Consider the following 20,204-nt stretch of genomic DNA (forward strand, 5'->3'; position numbering starts at 1 on the left):
AGCAAGAAGTTAAAGCAAAAACTAGTTTTGGAAATGTCTGATTAGGACTAGTAGACCAAGAGATGAACTTCCAAAAATCTACAGTTCTACACTCAATGTACCCTAATAATCTTAGTCACGTAACACAGGTAATACTAATGATGATGATGATGATTGACAATACTACTAATAAGCATTTATAAAGTGCTTTAAAGTTTGAAAAGAGCTTTGTTCTTGTTTGATCCTCCCAACAACCCTGGGCAGTTATTCTCATTTTGCAGATGAGGAAAATGAGGTAGGCGGAGATTAAGTGACTTTGCCCAGGTCACACCGCTAATAAGCATCATGGTACTCCCTGACTCCGGGTCTGGGCTCTAACCAGATTCCTGCGCCTTTAGCAGGTAAACTCATATACCGAGAGCACAGCAGCACAGCGGCTCCAAGGGCTCAACCGGTTGAACCGACCTAGGAGGCAAGCAACGGGACTCTTCCTGCGCCTGCGCATTCCCAGCTCACAAAGCCGCCCAGTCCTCCGGAACCCTGAAGGCCGCCTCCCTCGCGTAGTGCCGCGATAACCCCGCCTCCTCTAGGCGCGCGCACGCGGAGCGCCACCTGGGACCAGCAGGGCTCCTTCCGGCTTCGCTCCTTCGCTCGCTGCGGCTCCTCCTTCCGCCCCACGTGGTGTGGTCGGGGTTGCACACCCGCGGCGTGCGCCCCACGCGCATTTCTTCCGAAGATACTCGCGTGGACTCGTCACGACCCTCTGGCCATGGGAAACCCAAAGAGGAAAGCCCTTTCAGAAGAGGGCGAGGCTTCCTCGGCCGGCCTTGGGAAGAGGCCCCGAGGGGAAGACTTCACGGGGCAGCAGTTTAAGGCTCAGCTCAAAGACCCTCAAACGGTGGCGCAAGGTAGGCGTCCTGGGCTGCGGGGGGCCGGGGGGGGTGTCAAAGGGCGGGCGAGGGGGTGGGGCCCCCGCGGGCACGTGGTGCGAACACCCTGCCGGCTTCGGGGAGGGTGTCTTCTTTTGGCTCACCTGAGAACATGATAAATTAGAGACGGCCCGAGGCACTCACGTTGTGGGGACTGCCCCACGACGTCTGGAGGGGATGTCTGCGATTGTTTCCTCATCTGTGAAATTAGGGAGTCCAGTTAGATTATCTTTAAGGACTCTTCCAGCTTTAGGGTTCCATGTCAGTCCGTCCATCCCCCCACTCTGCTGTCAAATTGATCTCTCTAAAACCCCGATCTGATAGTATCGCTCCCTCTACCCTGTGGCTCCCTGTCACCTCCAGGATCAAAGAGGAAACTCTCCGTTTGTGATTCAAAGGCTTAATACCTTGGTTTCGTCTTGGCTTTCCAGTCTATACCTTGTTCCCTCCATGCCCTCTGCAGAGCAGTGACACTGGCCTCTGCTCTTCCTTGCCCTAGATACTCCATCTCCTGCCTGGGGCATTTCCCTGGCTTCCCCCCATGCATGGAACTGTCTCCTCATCGCTGTCTCCCTGCTTCTCTTCAAGCCTCTTCTAAAATCCCACTTTCCCAGTCCTGCTTAATCTTAGTTCCTTCCCTCTGAGATTATCTCCAGTTTATCCTGTATGTCTCTTGCTTGTTTGCATGTTTTTGCTCTTCTTTTTATCTCCGGTGCTTAGCACTGTTTCTGGCACATAGTAGGTACTTAATATATTATTGTTGACTTGACAGCTCCTAGGATTTGTGACTTATTAGCATACTACAGCAAAAACTGGGTCTTAATTAAAATATATTTAATGAGACCTTCGGATGGCTTAAAAAAGTTTGCTATTCAGTTTTATGATGGGCTCTTTAGAACAGGAGCCCTGTGTCTGAGAAATTTATTTAAGGAGATTCATAGAAATTAGAGTTGGAGGAGACCTTAGAGGTTGCCTGATCCTGTGCAGAATTAAGTCAGAACTGTGATTCATACCCAAGCTTTTCTCTTCAAAAATCTGGTGCTCTTTTCACTATGCCACACTTAAGGAATTAGTGTGCTGAATCTAGGTTAAGATTTTGATGAACACTTAGTAGCTTTGTAATCCTGGCCAGATCACTTTATCTCCCTGAACCTGTTTCCTTATTTGTAATATGGAGAATATGTGTATTACCTACCTTTTAGAGAAGGAGTTTTGTAAACCTTTAAGTGAGATATATTATCATGAGACAATTCTATTTAGTTTTCAGACAGCTGTAATTGTTAGGAAGTTTTTATTTCTGGTCTACTCACAATAATTAATGCAGCAAATATATGAGGATTTTGCATTTTATAGTATTTACATTTAGAAATACTATTTTAAAGTAAAATATTAACTGTATTTAACATGTATTTATAATATATTATGTTACATATTTAACATGTTATACAATGTATAATATTTCAGATTATTATGTATTTCAATAATTTAAGGATCTGTGGTTTTATTGTGGCTGTATAATGAACGACCACCAATGGAAATAACAACCCTGTTGTGTAGACAGTAGAAAGATTTTGAGAATTTCTGCGTCTTAAAATTTCATTGGTCCATGGTGAACCTAGTGATGAGCTTCTCCAAAGTTCAGCTGGTTCTCCGATGACAAGCATACAGTTATTATGGCCCCTACTTGAAGGCTTTCCAATTTGGTAGGACATACCAAAACTTAAATAAATAGTGGTGGTGGTGGTGGCGGTGGTGGCGGCAGCAGCAGCAGCTGTAATAGTAGCTGTAGCAGTAGCAGTTAGCATTTATATAATACCTGCTATGTTCCAGGTACTGTACTAAGTGCTTTACAAATATTATCTCTTTTCATCCTCACAACAACCCTGGAAGGTAGGTGCTATTATTATCCCATTTTACAGTTGAGGAAACTGAGGCAAATAGGAGTTAAGTGACTTCCCCAGGGTCACATAGCTAGTCAGTAGCTGGATATGAATTCAGGTGTTCCTGACCTCCAGTCCAGTGAATAGAAATCCACCTAGCTATTCAGGAAATTCCATTGGTTTAGCCTTTGAGAGCCCAAGGTTATCTCCATGCCAGGATGAGGCACTGGAGTAGTATGTTAGTGGAGGATTATATGTAATACCTCAAAATAATTCTGTGAAATAAGTAATAATAATAATAATAGTATTTGACATTTATATTGCCCTTTATGATTTTAGAGCAGCCAGGAAACATTTATTAAGCAGTTACTTACTATGTGCCAGTCAGTTATAAAGCCATTATCTTCAAACATCTTATTTGATTCAGTCAGTCAAAAATTTGTATGAAGCACTCACTGTGTACCAGGCACTGTGCTAAGTCTTTGGGGGTACAAAGATAAGAAGAAAACAGCCCTTGCCCTTGAAAAACTTACATGTTGTAAACGAAAATTAGGTATTAACCTTTATTATTTCCTCTAGTGAATAGATAATGAATTTGAGACCCAGAGGTGATATGACTGCCCAAGTGACAGAGCTAGGGTTTGAACCTATGTGTCAGCTGAAGTTTAGTGTCCTCTCCACTCTACCATGTTGCATCTTTTTCTTCTTAGTAGTGTTTGCAATTTTTCTATCATGAGCTTTATTGATTAAAATTTGTTTTGTCAGTGTATTTTCGTGGATGGAGAGCTGGCCCAGGAAGACCTGGATTCAAGTCCTGCTTCTGCCAAATGCTGACCATGTGACCCTGGTCAAATCACTTAACCTCTCAATGTACTAGGTCACTCTCTAAGACTATTAGTTACAAACAAGTTGCAATTTGCATTGGTAGAGGGAATACTATCCAACATTATTAGACTATAATGTCTCTGAGGGCAGAAGCTGTCTTTTGCCTCTTTTTGTATCCTTAGCATTTAGCATAGTTGGTGGCACATAGTTGCTGCTTAATAAATGTGTACTGATTGAAACATGTGGGTAAGACCGATGATAGAAGTGTTCCAAATTCTAAAAAAAATACTTATGTCTGATGCTTCTACTTTCTCCCCACTTTCCTCAGAACTTTGGTGTCCTTACTGCATCTCTTATTCATAGATTTTACCTTCTATTGTAACTAGACTTAATGTTCTCTATCCCCTGAACTTGACCTTTCATCTCTCAATTCTGTGCTTATATAAAAGCAGTTGTTGCCTGGCTGTGTTCTCTTCTTACCTTTGTCTTTTGAAATTCTAATCTTCCTTGAAGGTCTGTTTCTCTTAGGTGCTCCTCTTCTAAGAAGCCTTCACCGATATGCTTTCCCACTCTGAGTGTCTGTGTTGTATCTTCTAGTAGACTCTAAGCCTCTTGATCTGGAACGGTTTTGGTTTTTTGTTTTCATCTCCAGTGTGAAACATAGTACTTTGTTTATAGTAGTTGTTTAACAAATGTTTGTTGAAGTGACTTATTAAGGATGGAAAAAAATGAAGACAATTTTATTCCTCCTTTCCTAGATGCAGGGTCAATCCTAGACAAAAAAAAATTAATGTATTTTTATTTATTATTTTCCAATTACATGAAACAAATTAACATTCTTTTTTTGAAATTTTGTGTTCCAAATTCTTTGCCTCCCCAACCCACCCTTTGAGAAGACAGGCAATATGATATTGCTTACACATGTGAAGTCATTCAAAACATATTTCTATATTAACCATGTTACAACAGAAAACACAGAAAAAGAGAAGATAAAGTTTTAAAAGTATACTTCAGGGGGTAGCTAGGTGATGCAGTGGATAAAGCACTGGCCTTGGATTCAGGAGGACCTGAATTCAAATCTGGCCTCAGACACTTGACACTTACTAGCTGTGTGACCCTGGGCAAGTCACTTAACCCCAATTGCCTCACCAAAAAAAAAAAAAGTATACTTCAGTCTGCATTCAGAGTTGATCAGTTCTCTGGAGGTGGATAGCATTTTTCATTGTGGGTCCTTAACTTGATCAGAGTAGCTAAGTCTTTCATAGCTGATTATACAGTTTTGCCGTTACTATGTACAATGTTGTCCTGGTTCTGCTTACTTCATTTTACATGAGTTCATATAAGCCTTCCCAGGTTTTTCTGAACCCATTCTGCTTGTCATTTCTTATGGCACAAAAGTATTCCATGACAATCATATATCACAACTTGTTCAGCCATTCCCCAAATGATGGGCAGTCCCTCAGTTTCCAATTCTTTGCCACCACCGAGAGCTGCTTTAAGTATTTTTGTATGTAAAGGTCCTTTTGCCTTTGTTCTCTTTGGGATACAGAACTAATAGTGGTATTGTTGGGTCAAAGGGTCATTGTTGTTTGTCCTTTGTTCTCAAAGAACAGTGACATTGAGATCACTGTTCACTCCCTTTTGAGTCACTGTCATGACTTGTACTGAATTGGATTTAAGTGAGGGAAGATTGTGCAAGGTCACCAACCTCACTCTCTCAAGATGCATAGCAGGACAACTGGAGATGGCCCTAGTTGTTTAAGGCAATTGGGGTTAAGTGACTTGCCCAGGGTCACACAACTAGTAAGTGTCTGGGGTGAGATCTGAACTCAGGTCCTCTTGAGTTCAGGGCCAGTGCTCTATCCACCTCACCACCTAGCTGCTCCTAGATTAAAGGGTATGCACAGTTTTAAAGCTCTTTGGGTATAGTTCCAAATTGTTCTCCAAATTTGTTGGATCAGTTCACAACTCTACCAACAGACAAAATTTTTGAGATTGAAGGCTGCTAAAGGCAAGGTTGACCAGTCTGCCTTTTTATAGATAGATGGAATACTAGATAGAATCCTGGACTTGGAACCAAGTAAGACTCAAGTTCAAATCTTTTTTTTTTTTTTGAGGGGTAATGAGGGTTAAGTGACTTGCCCAGGGTCACACAGGTAGTAAGCATCAAGTATCTGAGGCTGGATTTGAACTCATGTCCATCTGAATCCAGGGCCTGTACTTTATCCACTGCACTACCTAGCTGCCCCCCACAAGTTCAGATCTTGTCTTAGACACTTACTAGCTTTGTGACCCAGAGCAAGTCACTTAACCTTTCTTGGCCTCAACTTCTTCCTCTTTAAACTGGGAATAATAATGTTCTTACTTCATAAGGTTTTGAAAATCAGATGTGATAATCTATGCAAAGTGATTTCTGAACCTTAAAATTATATTAATATTAATTATTATTATCCATATTATCATTCCCCATTCCCAATATATTCCTTTTTTTCTAAGCCCCAGCTTTGGCACTCTTCCTGGTCTTTTCTATCCCTCAGAGTTCTCCATAATTCACACTGATTAAACTTAGTCACCCGAATGTGTGAATGATTAGATATTAGAATTTACATTAGAAGTCAACTAGTGTAGTATATTTCCTCTCCTATTACAGGTGAACAAACTGAGGCCAGGGAGTTTAAATGACTGGCTTTGAAGTATTTGTATTTTTAAAGGAGAGATTCCTGTTAATCCACATAACTCTTAATTGGTATGGTTTCAGACAGTGTTGCAAAATGAGAGAGTTAAATGGGAGAAAATACTAGGGTTCCCAGACTTCTAACTCTCCTGGTCAGCACCTCTAATTTTTATATCTTTCTCCCTTTACTTTTGAGTCCAAAAGCTCTCAATTTTTTCCCCATAATGGCGCCCACATATAGTAACTAGTGTGTTTCTGAGTTAAAGGTTACTTCTCTTAATGGCTATGTGTAACTTTTGTTTCAGCTTTGGAAACATTTGTCTCCATTGCCAGAAAGTTACCACAAACTGGACTATATGATGTCGTGGAAGGATATATAAAAATTTCTGTGGAATGTTCAGAAATTTTTCAACTTCTAATTGGAGAGAAAAGAAGTGAACATGAAGTAAGTTGAAGATTCATTACAAAGGAAAAATGACTTTTCCTGTCATCAGGGTTGGTATATGAGAAATGGCATCTGCATGTACATAATAAGACCTGATTTTAATTTTTATCCTTGTGGTACCTAGATTCGTACTTTTTGTCATTTATGACCTTTAAAAACATTTTATTGATGTCCTTTGCTTTAATATCACAACAATTTTCAGAGAAACCCCACTCCCCCTTCTCCTCCCAGCAAGCTTTACCTGGTAAGGAGGATAAACAACCAACACCCTGACCATATATGATAGCATCTGCAGCATTCCATACCCTGGTTCTAAATTGTTTGCTGGATTAGTTGGACCAGTTCATAGCACAATAATCAACAGTGTATCATTCTGCCTGTCTTCCTGTAGACCCTCCTCCATTGATTCTTTTTATGTTTTGGCATTTTTGTCAATTTACTAAGTGTGAAGTAAAACCTCAGAATTGCTTTAATTTAAATATCTCTTTATTATTAGTGATTTGGAGCACTTGCTTATATAGCTTGTTTATATAGTTAACAGGTTATAATTGTTTTGAGAACTGTTTGTTTATATCCTTTGGCTGCTTGTGCTTTAAGGATATTCATGTCCTTTGAAAGAATTCTTGGATGAATAGCAATTTCTTGGTATTAATGTAGTTTATTAGAAAGCATTGTGTTAAAGGTAGGTTTGAACATTACTAGTTGTAAATATAGGAGACAAAAGGCAGTTAAAATCGAGAACACAGATAAAAAGTATCAAATTTCACAAATTTCAGAAATAGCTGGAGTTTCCTTTATCTCTTCAGGATTCTAAATATTTGAAATTTTGGTTTTGGAATCCTTGGTAAACCATTTGAAATATTGAGTATAACAATCTTTAGCCTTTAAGATATTAGAAGACAATAAGAAACAGTTGCAATTAGGATGGAATTTTGTTTTGCTCAGAAAGAAAAAAATGAAATTTATAAAAGTTAAATTTTGTCATTTCAGAGGATATTAATATTTAAAGCGTTAGAAGCCATATTACTGCGAACAGCAGGTGATCTTTCTCATTTTCATGTTGTGGGAACGAACATCATAAAAAAAGTTATGAATAGTCACATGAAGCTGATTTATGAATCATTGAATGCTTCAAGCTACAAGTAAGTCATTGACTGTATGTTGCAGGACCAACACCTATATACTGTTCTAACTTGGTTTTGTTGTTAATGTACTTTCCTTGTAAAAATCTGTTTGTCATTTGAGTTGGCTACACTTCGTAGTATTCTCCCCTCCCTCCTTTCCTTTTCCAATTAATCAAGAAATACTTATCAAGTACCTCTTATTTGCCTACAACAAATAAAAGTTTATATCTTGGTTGGGGAAACATGTATATATGAAATGATTACTGAAGTAGACCAGTATCTAATGAAGTATATGAAGTGAAAGACTGGAGCAGTGTGAGAGTAGAAAGTAGATTTCCTTTTTATCTCTCCCAAAGGCAGAAATAAACTCATATGATTATTTACATAAGGTGTATGTAGGTGTGTGTGTATGTGTATATGTGTACACACATACACACACACACACACACACACACACACAGTAGTAGGCTTCTGCCAGTCTCAGACGACCATGGATCAGCGCCCTGAAGAGCCACAGGCCACAGTGTGGCTGTGCAGTCCAATACAGGAGCCTCAGCTCCTGCTGCAACGAGGACATCGGAAAACTGTGCTCTTCCATCCTTGAAATTTCAAGGCAATACGCCATTATAATCTGATGTCTTTTAACCCTTTTGTCCTCAGTTTCCCCCAAAGCAGGAGTTTGTATTTATAGACATTTTAGAGCCAGAAGAAATCTTAAAGGTGTGGTCCAACCACATCATTTTATAGATGAGGAAGTTTAGGTCCATAGGAAGGGAAGTGACTTGCCCAAGGTCACACAATTACTAAGTAGAACCAGTATTTGAAACTAGACTGATGCCAAATACAATGATCTTTCAATTACACCATTTTGCCTCTCTCCATGCACACCTTTCCCTTTCTTCTCTGAGCACATAATGACCTCTTCCCTTTTTTCCCATTTCTTAACCTTTGAGGACCTCTCCTCTCTGACACTGCTACCACCTTTGTTCAGGCCCTTGCCACGTCACATCTGGACCGTTGCAATGGCCTTCTAGTTGGTCTTCTTGCCTTAAGTCTCCTCTTTCCAGTCCATCTTTCACTCCACTGTCAAACTGATTTTTTTTAAGCTTAAGTCTGACCATGTAAATTCCAGTGACTCTCCATTTTCTCCAAGATCAAATATAGGGGGCGGCTAGGTGGTGCAATGGATAAAGCACCGGCCCTGGAGTCAGGAGTACCTGAGTTCAAATCCGGCCTCAGACACTTGACACTTACTAGCTGTGTGACCCTGGGCAAGTCACTTAACCCCCATTGCCCCGCAAAAAAAAAAAAAAAAAGATCAAATATAAAATCTTTTGGCATTCAAAACTCTTTATAACTTGTCCCCTTCCTACCCTTCCAGTCTTCTTACACCTCACTCCCCTCCATGTAATTAGTGATCTCATGATCAGGCTGTCCCTGATGCCTGGAATTCTATCTCTCCTAATCCTTGCCTCCTTCAAATCTCAGCTAAAACCCCACTTTGTGTCTTTCCCAGGGACTATTTTTTTTTTCTTTTCTTTGTATCTCCAGCACTTAGTATGGTGCCTGGAACATAGTAGGTGCTTAATAAATTCTTGTTTGACTGATTAGCTGATAGGGCTTCAATATTAATATACTGTACACTCAGACATTTGGCTTTACTCTAAGATTATGCGTACCTCGGGGCGGCTAGGTGGTGCAGTGGATAAAGCACCAGCCCTGGATTCAGGAGTTCCTGAGTTCAAATCCAGCCTCAGACACTTGACACTAGCTGTGTGACCTTGGGCAAGTCACTTAAGCCCTATTGCCCTGCAAAAAAAAAAAAAAAGATTATGTTTACCCTCTGCAATTTTGAATTAACTTTATATTTTCCTTTATTGTACATGTAGAATGAGTCAAACTTGCTTGAACCTCATGTCGGCTATGGTGGCGCAAGGTCCAGATGCTGCCAGGGATTTCTATAGCCATTTTGACTTCAATAAAAAATCGTTGTATGGTTTGGTGAAAATAAGAAGTCCAAAGGTAAAGAACATTTAACTTGTGCTTTTATAATTTCTTTTGAATATTCCATATTTCCCTTTAAATGTTTACTTTCCTTGTGTCTCTCTTCCAAACTAAAATGTGATGGGTAGTGTGAAAAGAGTGTATTTTTTTTTTTTTAGTGAGGCAATTGGGGTTAAGTGACTTGCCCAGGGTCACACAGCTAGTTAAGTGTCTGAGACTGGATTTGAACTCAGGTACTCCTGAATCCAAGGCTGGTGCTCTATCTACTGCACCACCTAGCTGCCCCCAAAAGGGTGTATTTTTTGAACTTTGGGGTGTTTGGGACTGGGTTTGACTCAGGCTAGTCTCCTGGTAGTTTAGGTTTGATATTGGAACAAAATGAGGCACTCATGGGTCATTCAACAGTCAACAAAAGAAGATTTGCTTATTTAGTCTTATCCAGAGAATAGTCAATAAAGATAGGCATTGAGAATACTTTGAATTGATTTAGCTGAGTAAATCTCCCATCTCAATCCAACAGCTAAGCATCTCAGAGCCTCTTCAGCTTCTCAGGGTTGCTTTGTACTCAGGCATTAAAGAAGTGATACCACAGTTTGAATTTTAATCCCCTGAAGCAATCAAGTCTCAAGGAATAGCTCTGTACCTTTAAAGGAAAAGGGGTTAAGAAAATGTTGCCACCCAGGGAGTGAATTGTTTGTTGAGTTGAATTATTCTTTTTTCCAGGTAACAGGAAAAATGTAAAACAAGTTTGTTATTTTGTGTGTTTAGAGGTCTCCTTTTTTCCTTCCTTCATTGATCAGAAATCAGGGAAATTGCTTAAGTAGTATAGGAATATATATCTGATAAACTAAAAACTCATTCCTCTGTAATCAGGGATCTTGTGGGGCAAATCTTAGAATCCAGGGAGTCAAGCTAGCTTGGTATAACAAATCATGGTTTAGAGATCTGTAAGGATTAGTTTATAATGTGGCAGGGTCAGGAGTTGGCCTCGCTCATTTTTGGCCTTTGTGAGATGGTCACTCCTCAGCTTGCTGCTTCACTCATTACATATTTATTCTTACCATGTTGAGGTCTAGGGTTATCCAGGGTGTGTTTGAATGTTTCCTTATTAATGACTAAAATTGAAACACTCCCATTAATAAGCTTGGAGCCCTACCTAAGATTATTAAATATTAACCACATTATTATTAAATATTAATATTGAACAAATTGAAGCAACTTCTATTACTATGAGCAGTTATTCTTCACACATATGTATTTATGTATGTGAAAATAACACACATAGATATAGATAGACTAATTCTTCTAATCTTATTTACTAAGTTTGGACTTTTTTTGAGAGCCAGAATCTTTTCATGTCAGGAGGAAATGTCAGGGCCTTGTATTGTCCTAGTTTGTATTTTCTGGGGTCCTTCCACTTTGTTCTCTGGTTATCAAGTGCTGTGTTCTTCAAGGATCACAGGATGGCTCAGTCCAAGATGATGCAAATTTTCAGTGGCCTCTAAAAAGTATAATTGTTTATTTGCTGGACTGAGCTTTCTGGACTCTATACTTTGGTTTTGGTTCTAGGCAAACTTGCTACTGGGTGGTAATTGAAAGGACAGTTACTGGCCCCCAGTCCCTGTTAATTAGCTGGTAGGCTCTGCATATTTAGATTTATAGAGCTGTAGGCCCACCTTGGTCCTTCAACCCCTGTCCTGGTCAGTCACCCCTGAGCTGGATCCTAGATATGACTCCTAGATATGACAGAGCTACCAACCCTCACTGCTTTGTGCCCATGGGTTGAATCTAGGATCCTGCTCTGACTATAGGGCTGCTGATCTACTCCTGGTCTTTGTTCTTTTGGTAGTTGAAATCATGAATCTACTCACATGTTGGAGCTTCAGAGCTGTAGTCCCAACCCTGGTCTAAACTGGGAGCTGAATCTGGGATCCTGCTGGCCTACCCCTGTTCCATAGTTCTTGTCCTGGTCACTTGCCTATGAGTTGATTTTATGATTTTTTTCCATGGAAAAATGACTTCACTATTTGGTATGGTGCTCTTAAATTTTTATTGGTGGGATTGTGGGCTCTGTTGGTTCTTCAGCTCCACTCTTTTTGCTGGTTTCTCTTCAATTAGCTTTATTTACAGATGACATATTCTATAGTTTCCATAATTGTTTTCCTTTGTGAGTATTGGTTTATTTTTGCTACTGCTCTATAGTATCATTGCTCCCAGTATGGGGGCAGTGGTGGCTGATCTTGGCTATACATTAGCCAAAACATTTTAGTCTTTCTTTTCAATGGGATGACTGTAAAGGTCAAGGGTTCCTTTATGGGAAAGGCAAATTTGGAAGTAAATCTCTCTGGAGAATCACTGGCTCTGGTAGTACTCTTCCAACTCAGAGAGCTTACCATCGTGTGTGGTGGGGAGTGATAATTCACTCGGGGAAGAAAGAAGAAATGATGATTTTTTTCTCTGAAATGAGCTAGTTAATTTTTAGAACAGTTTTTCTTCCCTGTGGAAACCAGTCCTATTAATATTATCTAAGTCTAGGTTGAATTGGAAGTCATAACTTCAGAAAAGGTTTTCAATGTGTACAGGCTTAGGTTTCTTGTTTGCAGCTGTTATTATCGCTATGGTTGATGGGTTCTGCCCAAGGGAGATGGAAGTGTGAATGATGGGTTTATAAGAAGGCTATAAAACTGTTCCAGATGGCTCCATTCCCCCCCCCCAATGAAATTTCTGTTCTTAAATAGAAAATGTGAAATTGAACATTTTTATTATTATTTATTTAGGGAGACTATCCATCAGGCATATGTATTAGCAACAGGTTATTTAAGTGCTTCTTTTCATTCGTCAAATTGACTTCTGCCATTTTCCAAGTGCTCTGAGAGTATCAAGTAAGCCCTCTCCAAATCCTCAGTGAGCATTAAAAGCAGATAAAAATTTACAATAGCTTTTTTAAAAACCCCTGTCATTTGAACTAGAAGAAACTATAGTTTATTTAGCCAAATATCACCTTATTCTTCATAGAATTTCTCTTAGATTTAACATTTTAAAAATGTTACTATATTATATTATCCACATATCATAGCATTTAGAAGTAGAAGGGAATATAAAAATTAGCTAGGCCAGTCCCTTAATTTTATATATGAAGAAACTGAGAATCAGAGATATTTAAGTTATCCCTAATCTGGAGAAGGAGAATGGAGAAAGTTGGAATGAGAAAGATTAAAAATGAGAATTCTCTACAAAAATTGTTTTAGGGGCAGTGGATATAGATGGGGCAATGGATAGAGCAACAGCCCTGAAATCAGGAGGACCTGAATTCAAATCCAGCCCCACACATGTACTAGCTGTGTGACCCTGGGCAAGTTATTTAGCCCAATCGTTTCCTTCCAAGAAAGTTATAAAAAATAATTTTAGTAGCTCACAGAAATAATTTTTTGAGTGAAAGATTAACCACAAATAAAAGATGGAAATGTTCTTAAAGAGTATTTCTTCTGGAAAAAGTCTAGGTACTTTAGTAGATTGAAAGCTCATTGTGAATTAGAGTGTGTTACAGCAGCTAAAGAAACTAATGTAGTATTAGGCTACATTAAGAGAGGATTTAGTCAACAGCATTAGGGATGCATTAGTCCCTTGACCTTGTCAGACATTATCAGTAGTAAAGCAGGTATCCAGGTTAAGATGACCAGAATATTGAAGAACCCTGAGATCATTCCACATGAAGACTGTGGAAGGAATTGGGGATGTTTAGCTTGGAAAAGAAGAAACTTTAGGGCAAGGCTTCTTAACCTGGGTCCATAAACTAAAAAAAATATATTGATAATTGTATTCCAATAAAATTGGTTTCTTTTGTAATCCAATTAGTTTTATTTTATTCTTTTAAAAATATTATTCTCGGGGCAGCTAGGTGGTGCAGTGGATAGAGCACCAGCCCTGGAGTCAGGAGTACCTGAGTTCAAATCCGGCCTCAGACATTTGACACTTATTAGCTGTGTGACCCTGGGCAAGTCACTTACCTCCAATTGCCTCAAAAAAAAAATTATTCTCGGGCAGCTAGGTGGCGCAGTGGATAGAGCACCAGCCCTGGATTCAGGAGGACCTGAGTTCAAATCTGGCCTCAGACACTTAACACTTACTAGCTGTGTGACCCTGGGCAAGTCACTTAACCCCAATTGCCTCACCAAAAAAAAAAAATTTATATTATTCTCTTCACCAGACTGCCAAAGCTGTCCATGACACAAAAAAGGTTAAGAACTCTGCTTTTGGGGAACATAATAGCTGTCTTCAAGTATCTAAAGAAAAGCCTGTCACGTGGAAGAGAGATGAGACTTATTTTTCTTGGACTCACAAGGAGAAGGGGAAAAAAAATAAAGGCTCATTAAAAAAATAATAATGCAGAGGGCAGCTAGGTGGTGCTGTGGCTAAAGCAGCGGCCTTGGATTCAGGAGGATCTGAGTTCAAATCCAACCTCAGACACTTGACACTAGCTGTGTGACCCTGGTCGAGTCATTTAATCCTCATTGCCCACAAAAAACCAAAAAAGACAAAAAAAAAAGCAATCCTTTTTTTTTCCCCAAGCAAATATGATTTGTTAAGTGTATAGCAGGATTATTGAACAGCAGCCTTTCCCAGCTAATTATGTAATAGAATTTATAATAGGTAGAATCAGCTCAATTTAAGGCATTTCTCCAGCAACATTCAGCATTTCTCATTTCAAAGCCATTTCTGAAAAAGAATCTCTTTTATAACATTGCAGAAGGGTCATCTAGCCTTTTCTTGCAGACCTTTAATGATGGTAGCCAGCTTCTTCATTATGATGGTCTTAATGGTCATGATGTTTTTCTTTATAGAAAGCCTATATCTAGCTCTTTGCAAGTTCTCTCTAGTCCTCCAGCTTTTGCCTTCTGGGATCAAGTATAAGAAATCTATTTTCTTCTTCTGTGTCTTTGAATACTTTAACAGTGGGGGCAGCTAGGTGGCGCAGTGGATAAAGCACAGGCCCTGGATTCAGGAGGACCTGAGTTCAAATCCGGCCTCAGACACTTGACACTTACTAGCTGTGTGACCCTGGGCAAGTCACTTAACCCTCATTGCCCCACAAACAAAACAAAAGAAAACAAAAAAACTTTAAAAACCTACTTTGACAATGATCACCCCAATGCCAAGACTTCTTTTCTCTAGGCTAATATTCCCATTTCCTTCAATTAATGTTTATGTGGATTGATTTGCAAGACCCTTAACTAGTGACCGCTTCTCTAGATGCTTTCCAGCTTGTCAGTGTCCTTCCTAGAACTAAACTACTTCTGGTCAGGAGAGATAGAATAGGACTAGATCCTTCCTAATTGTGGACACTGTGCCTTTCTTAATATAACCCAGTTAGCTCTGGCCACCATACCACAGTATTGATTTCATATTTAGCTTGAAGTACACTATAACTCCAAGATCTTTTTTAAGCGAATTGCTATCTACTCACACTTCCTCCATCATGTGATTAGGAAGCTGATTTTTTAAACCCACATGTACACATACACACATACATATATACACACACATATCTGTGAATCATCTGCATAGAGATGATAATTAAATCCATTTCACCATATCTCAGGGAGAGTTCTGAAGTTTATTCAACATTTTATTAGGATCTTTAGTTGACGTTATTGTCCATACTTTCTGCTTTTAAGTGTAGAAGACAAAGTCATGAGTTTTATTGGTGGTTCCTTTCTGAAATGTTGTCTCCTGTGAAATTCTCAATTGGTCTACTGCTGTTTTTCTTATATAGCTATATTCTATTATATCTTACTTATTGTCTATATGTAGGCAACTAATAGGGCGAATTAGATCTTTTGGTTAATTGAATACATATTAAGTTATTATTGAAAAACACACGTATAGTACTGTAAGGTTTAGAGTGAGGAGACACGAGTTCTAGATCTAGTTCAGAAACTTACTAGCTTTGTGACCCTGGGCAAGTAAGTCACTTACCTTCCCTGTACCTCAGTTTCTTTATTTCTGAAAAGGGTAATTCAAATGCTATTATCCCTACTTACAGGATTTTTGTGAGGAAACTGCAGCTACACACACACACACACACACACACACACACACACACACACACACTCCATATAGGTGAGACCTATAGTTTTATATGTTATGAAGTAGATTGTGAGTAATCTAGAGAGAAGGAACTACATTTTTTCCCCTTTCTAGCCCTCCACAGTGTTTTTGTGTTCGGGATTGTGGGCCGTGACATTGGCGAGCCTTTCCTTCAGCAAGCTCTAAGAAGTGTGCAAGGCTTTGTTGACATTGATCTTCCAAACAGCCTGTGGTGTATAGAAAAAGCACTGGAATTGAGTTTCAGAAGCCAGGTATCTTAAACTCAATACCACCAGTGACAGAACTTTGTGACCTTTTAATTCTTGGTTAAAAGAGTTCTTAGATGCTTGTTTGGCAGGGCTCATACAATATTATGGTGTTATTGTGAAGGGAAAATAATTGAGAAAAAACAATTATGAAAGAATACCTCACTACAAAGGTTTTCTAATATGATTGTTTTCATAGTCCCACCAGGATCCTTCTGTTCTCTATTTAAAATATATATATATGTAAGAGGCTTTTTTTTGCTGTCTCAGAAGTCTGGCCTGAGAACTATTGTTCATTGACACTAGTTTTCATTTATTATTAAAATTTAATGTGATAAAATCTGTACTTTTGTTTCTGGCATTGATTAATTTTTTTATCATATTTAATAAAAAGAAAATATCATCTCTTTGGTATATTATCAAAAGCAGAACCAGTCTGCACTCAGAGTTCATCAGTTCTCTTTCTGGAGGTGGATAGCATTTTTTTCATCATGAGTCCTTTGGAATTGTCTTGGATCTGGTATTGATCAGAGCAGCCAAGTCTTTCACAGTTGATCATCATTACAGTATTACTGATATGGGGCAGCCAGGCAGTGCAGTGGATAGGCTACCGGCCCTGGAGTCAGGAGGACCTGAGTTCAAATCTGACCCCAGACACTTAACACTTACTAGCTGTGTGACCTTGGGCAAGTCACTTAACCCTAATTGCCTCACCAAACCCCCCCCCCCCCCAAAAAAAACACCCAATATTACTGATATGATGCACAATGATCTACCAGTTCTTTTCAATTCACTTTGCATCAGTTTGTTTATGTCTTGCCATGTTTTATTCTGAAATTACCCCTCGTCTTTTCCCACAGCACAATAGTATTCCATCATAATTATATGCCACAACTTGTTCTGCCTTTCCTTGATTTCCAATTCTTTGCCACCACAAAAAGGGCTGTTATAAATATTTTTGTACATATAGTTCTTTTTCTGTTTCCTTTGATCTCTTTGAGATCAAACTTAGAGCTGGTATTGCTGGATTAAAGGATATGCACAGTTTAAAAAAAAAAAGGGATATGCACAGTTTGATAGCTCTTTGGGCCTAGCTCTGAATTGTTCTCTGGAATGTTTGGACTGGTTCACTACTCCACCAACAGTTTATTAGTGTACCTATTTTTCCTTCATCCCTTCTAGCCTTTGTCATCTCTGATAACTGTGAAGTGGTACTTCAAAGTTATTAAATTAAAATATTTGCCTTAATCTAATAAGTAGTGATTTAGAACTTTTTTTGTGTGTATGACTCTAGATAGCTTTGATTTCTTCTGAAAATTGCCTGTTTATATCCTTTGACTATCAATTGGGGAATGGCTGTTATTTTTATAAATTTGACTCAGTTCTATACTCAGTATATATTTGAGAGATGAGGCCTTTATCAGGGAAATTTACTGTTTAAATTTTTTGATAGTACCTCATTGTCTGTGGTACTTTTTAAGCAAAATGTAGTTTCCCTGATTATCTCTTTTAATTAGGTCTATTGTTGCTTTTTCTTTGAGATCATGATTGCTATCCTTGCCTTTTTTTACTTCAGCTGAAGCATATTAGATTCTGTTCTAACCCTTTATTTTAATTCTGTGTATATTTCTAAGTGTGTCTCGTGTAAACAACATATTGGATTCTGATTTCTTATCCATTCTATCTACTTCCATTTTATGGGTGAGCTCATCCCATTCACATTCACAGTTATGATTACTGTGTATTTTTCTCCATTCCACTATCTTCTGCCCCCCCCCCCCCATCTTGTCCCTCCTCAAAAATCTATTTTGCTTCTAACCACTGCCTCCCTTAATCCCTTATTACACCCTGCCCTCCCATATCTCTTATCCCCTTCCCACCTTATTTTCCTATTAGGTAAATCACATTTCTATACACAACTGAGTGTGTATGTATATCCATATATGTACGTGTATGTGTGTATGTTCTTCCTTTGAACCAATTCCCATGAGAATGAGGTAAAGCATTGCCTTCCACCCCCTCATTTACCCCTTCCATTGTAAAAGTTCTTCCTTGTATCTCTCTTTTATGTGAGAAAAATTTCTCCATTCTACCTTTCCCTTACCCCTTCTCCCAGTCCATCACTCTTTCTCATCCCTTCACTTTTTTTGAAGATCGTTGCAACATATTTGACTCACACTCATGTCTTCTGTCTATGCAAACTCCTTTGAACTGTCTTAATAATGATAAAGTCCTAAGGTGTTCCAATTATCATCTTCCTATATAGGAATGTAAATAGTTCAATCATATTAAATGCCTTAAGATTTTTCTTTCATGTTTACGTTTTTATGCTTCTTGAGTCTTCTGTTTGTCAGATTTTCTATTCAGCTCTGTTCTTTTCTTCAGGAATGCTTGATAGTCCTTTATTTCATTAAATATCCATTTTTTCCCCTCAAAGATTATACTCAGTTTTTTTGGGTAGGTTATTCTTTTTGTATCCTAGCTCCTTTGTCTTCCAGAATATCATATTCCAAGCCCTCTGCTCCTTTAATGCTGAAGCTTTTCCCTTATGACTGTTGAGAAGTGCTTCTTTCTGCAATTTGCCCAGCGTCAGCAAATGGTCCCCTAAAATCTCTTACTGACCAGTTGTCTGACCCTCTTACTAGCTCTTTTCTTCTGTTATTTGCCCATTTTTATCCTTGTAGTACTTCCCCCATTTTCCATGATCTTTCAGCTTTAGTGCCCAAGAATCTAGTACAACTGGACTAGGTGACTTGAATTAATCAAAAGCAGCTAGATGTTCTTATTGTCCCTTGACTTATTAGGGTTTCAGTTCTCTCCAAGTTATTTTTGTTCTGTTGTTTTCAGTGCAGTTGTCATTCTCTTTGGCAGAGTAAATAGAAGTAAAAGTAGAGTTCATAAACTCTGCCTTCCTCTTGTCTTTTATCATGCCCATCCACCCCAAGCAAAGGTCCTAACTTCTCTTTATCTTCCAGCAAACATATTGTTGTCCTTTAGTATTCCTATGTCCATATTCTCATTTTCATGGTCTGTTTTCTGCCCTTTAATCTTCTCTACATTTCTGTTAAAAATTTGTGTTAGTTTCCTGTATATCTATATCTTTCATTTCTTGGACAAGACTTTGTGATTATCAGCAATATAGTGTAGTTTTCTTCTGACTGTCATTTGTGCCCACAAGAATCACCAGACGTGGGTAGTTGTTATCTATTTTGGTAAGTTTTAGAAGGTTCTCTGTTAAGTCTTGAATACATGAGGCACAACAAATAATGTCAAACAAGTGACTGTTTCAATATCCCTGAGTCAGAGAATCACCGATTGTTACTACTGTTTTCTTCCTCTAACCCTTTTACCAGACAGTTTAATATTTAATATTGCTCTATGCACCTAAAAATTATTACATCCCCACAAGTGCCTAATTTCTTCTTGCTGTAACACCCATTGGCTATCAAAAAACTAATAACAGGGGCAGCTAGGTGGTGCAGTGGATAAAGCACTGGCCCTGGATTCAGGAGGACCCAAGTTCAAATCCGGCCTCAGACACTTGACACTAGCTTTGTGATCCTGGGCAAGTCACTTAACCCTCATTGCCCCGCCTCCCCCCCCCCCCCCCAAAAAAAAAGACTATTAACAGCGTGGATCTTTTCAGAGTCATGATAGCACTCAGGAGCAGATAAATATATACTAATTTTTGTTGTATTCATGTGACACACATGCACATGTCCTTTGCTAAAGGCTTACTACAGTGCCATGGACCCTGGGCTGATGGAGCACGAATTGTGACAGGCCCCATCGAACCAGACAAGCTTTCAGTAGAGCCATACCCATAGGTTTCTAGTTGGGCATTGAGGATCCAGTCCAACAAAGCTTGGAGAGATTTAGCACCAAAAGTTTCACTATCTGGTGATGATTTTTTTGGCCATGGCAATTCATGAAACTCTGGAGGTATTGTGAACTGTGTTTTTGGAGGGAGCACCCATACTGATGAAACCAT

At 39.0% G+C, this 20,204-nt stretch overlaps 1 protein-coding gene across 1 annotated transcript in view; it reads left to right on the forward strand.

The window, feature by feature from the left end:
• The first annotated feature begins 618 nt into the window (after window positions 1-618).
• URB1 (URB1 ribosome biogenesis homolog) overlaps window positions 619-20,204 on the forward strand; it is a 104,155-nt gene continuing 84,569 nt past the window's right edge. Inside the window, exons 1-4 of the mRNA XM_043997360.1 lie at window positions 619-887; window positions 6,593-6,732; window positions 7,723-7,874; window positions 9,746-9,878. Coding sequence (XP_043853295.1) covers window positions 749-887; window positions 6,593-6,732; window positions 7,723-7,874; window positions 9,746-9,878 — 564 coding nt within the window. The 5' untranslated portion in view covers window positions 619-748. The remainder of the gene's footprint in view (window positions 888-6,592; window positions 6,733-7,722; window positions 7,875-9,745; window positions 9,879-20,204) is intronic.

This window comes from Dromiciops gliroides, chromosome 3 (assembly GCF_019393635.1).
Source record: "Dromiciops gliroides isolate mDroGli1 chromosome 3, mDroGli1.pri, whole genome shotgun sequence".
NCBI classification, from domain to species: Eukaryota; Metazoa; Chordata; class Mammalia; order Microbiotheria; family Microbiotheriidae; genus Dromiciops; species Dromiciops gliroides.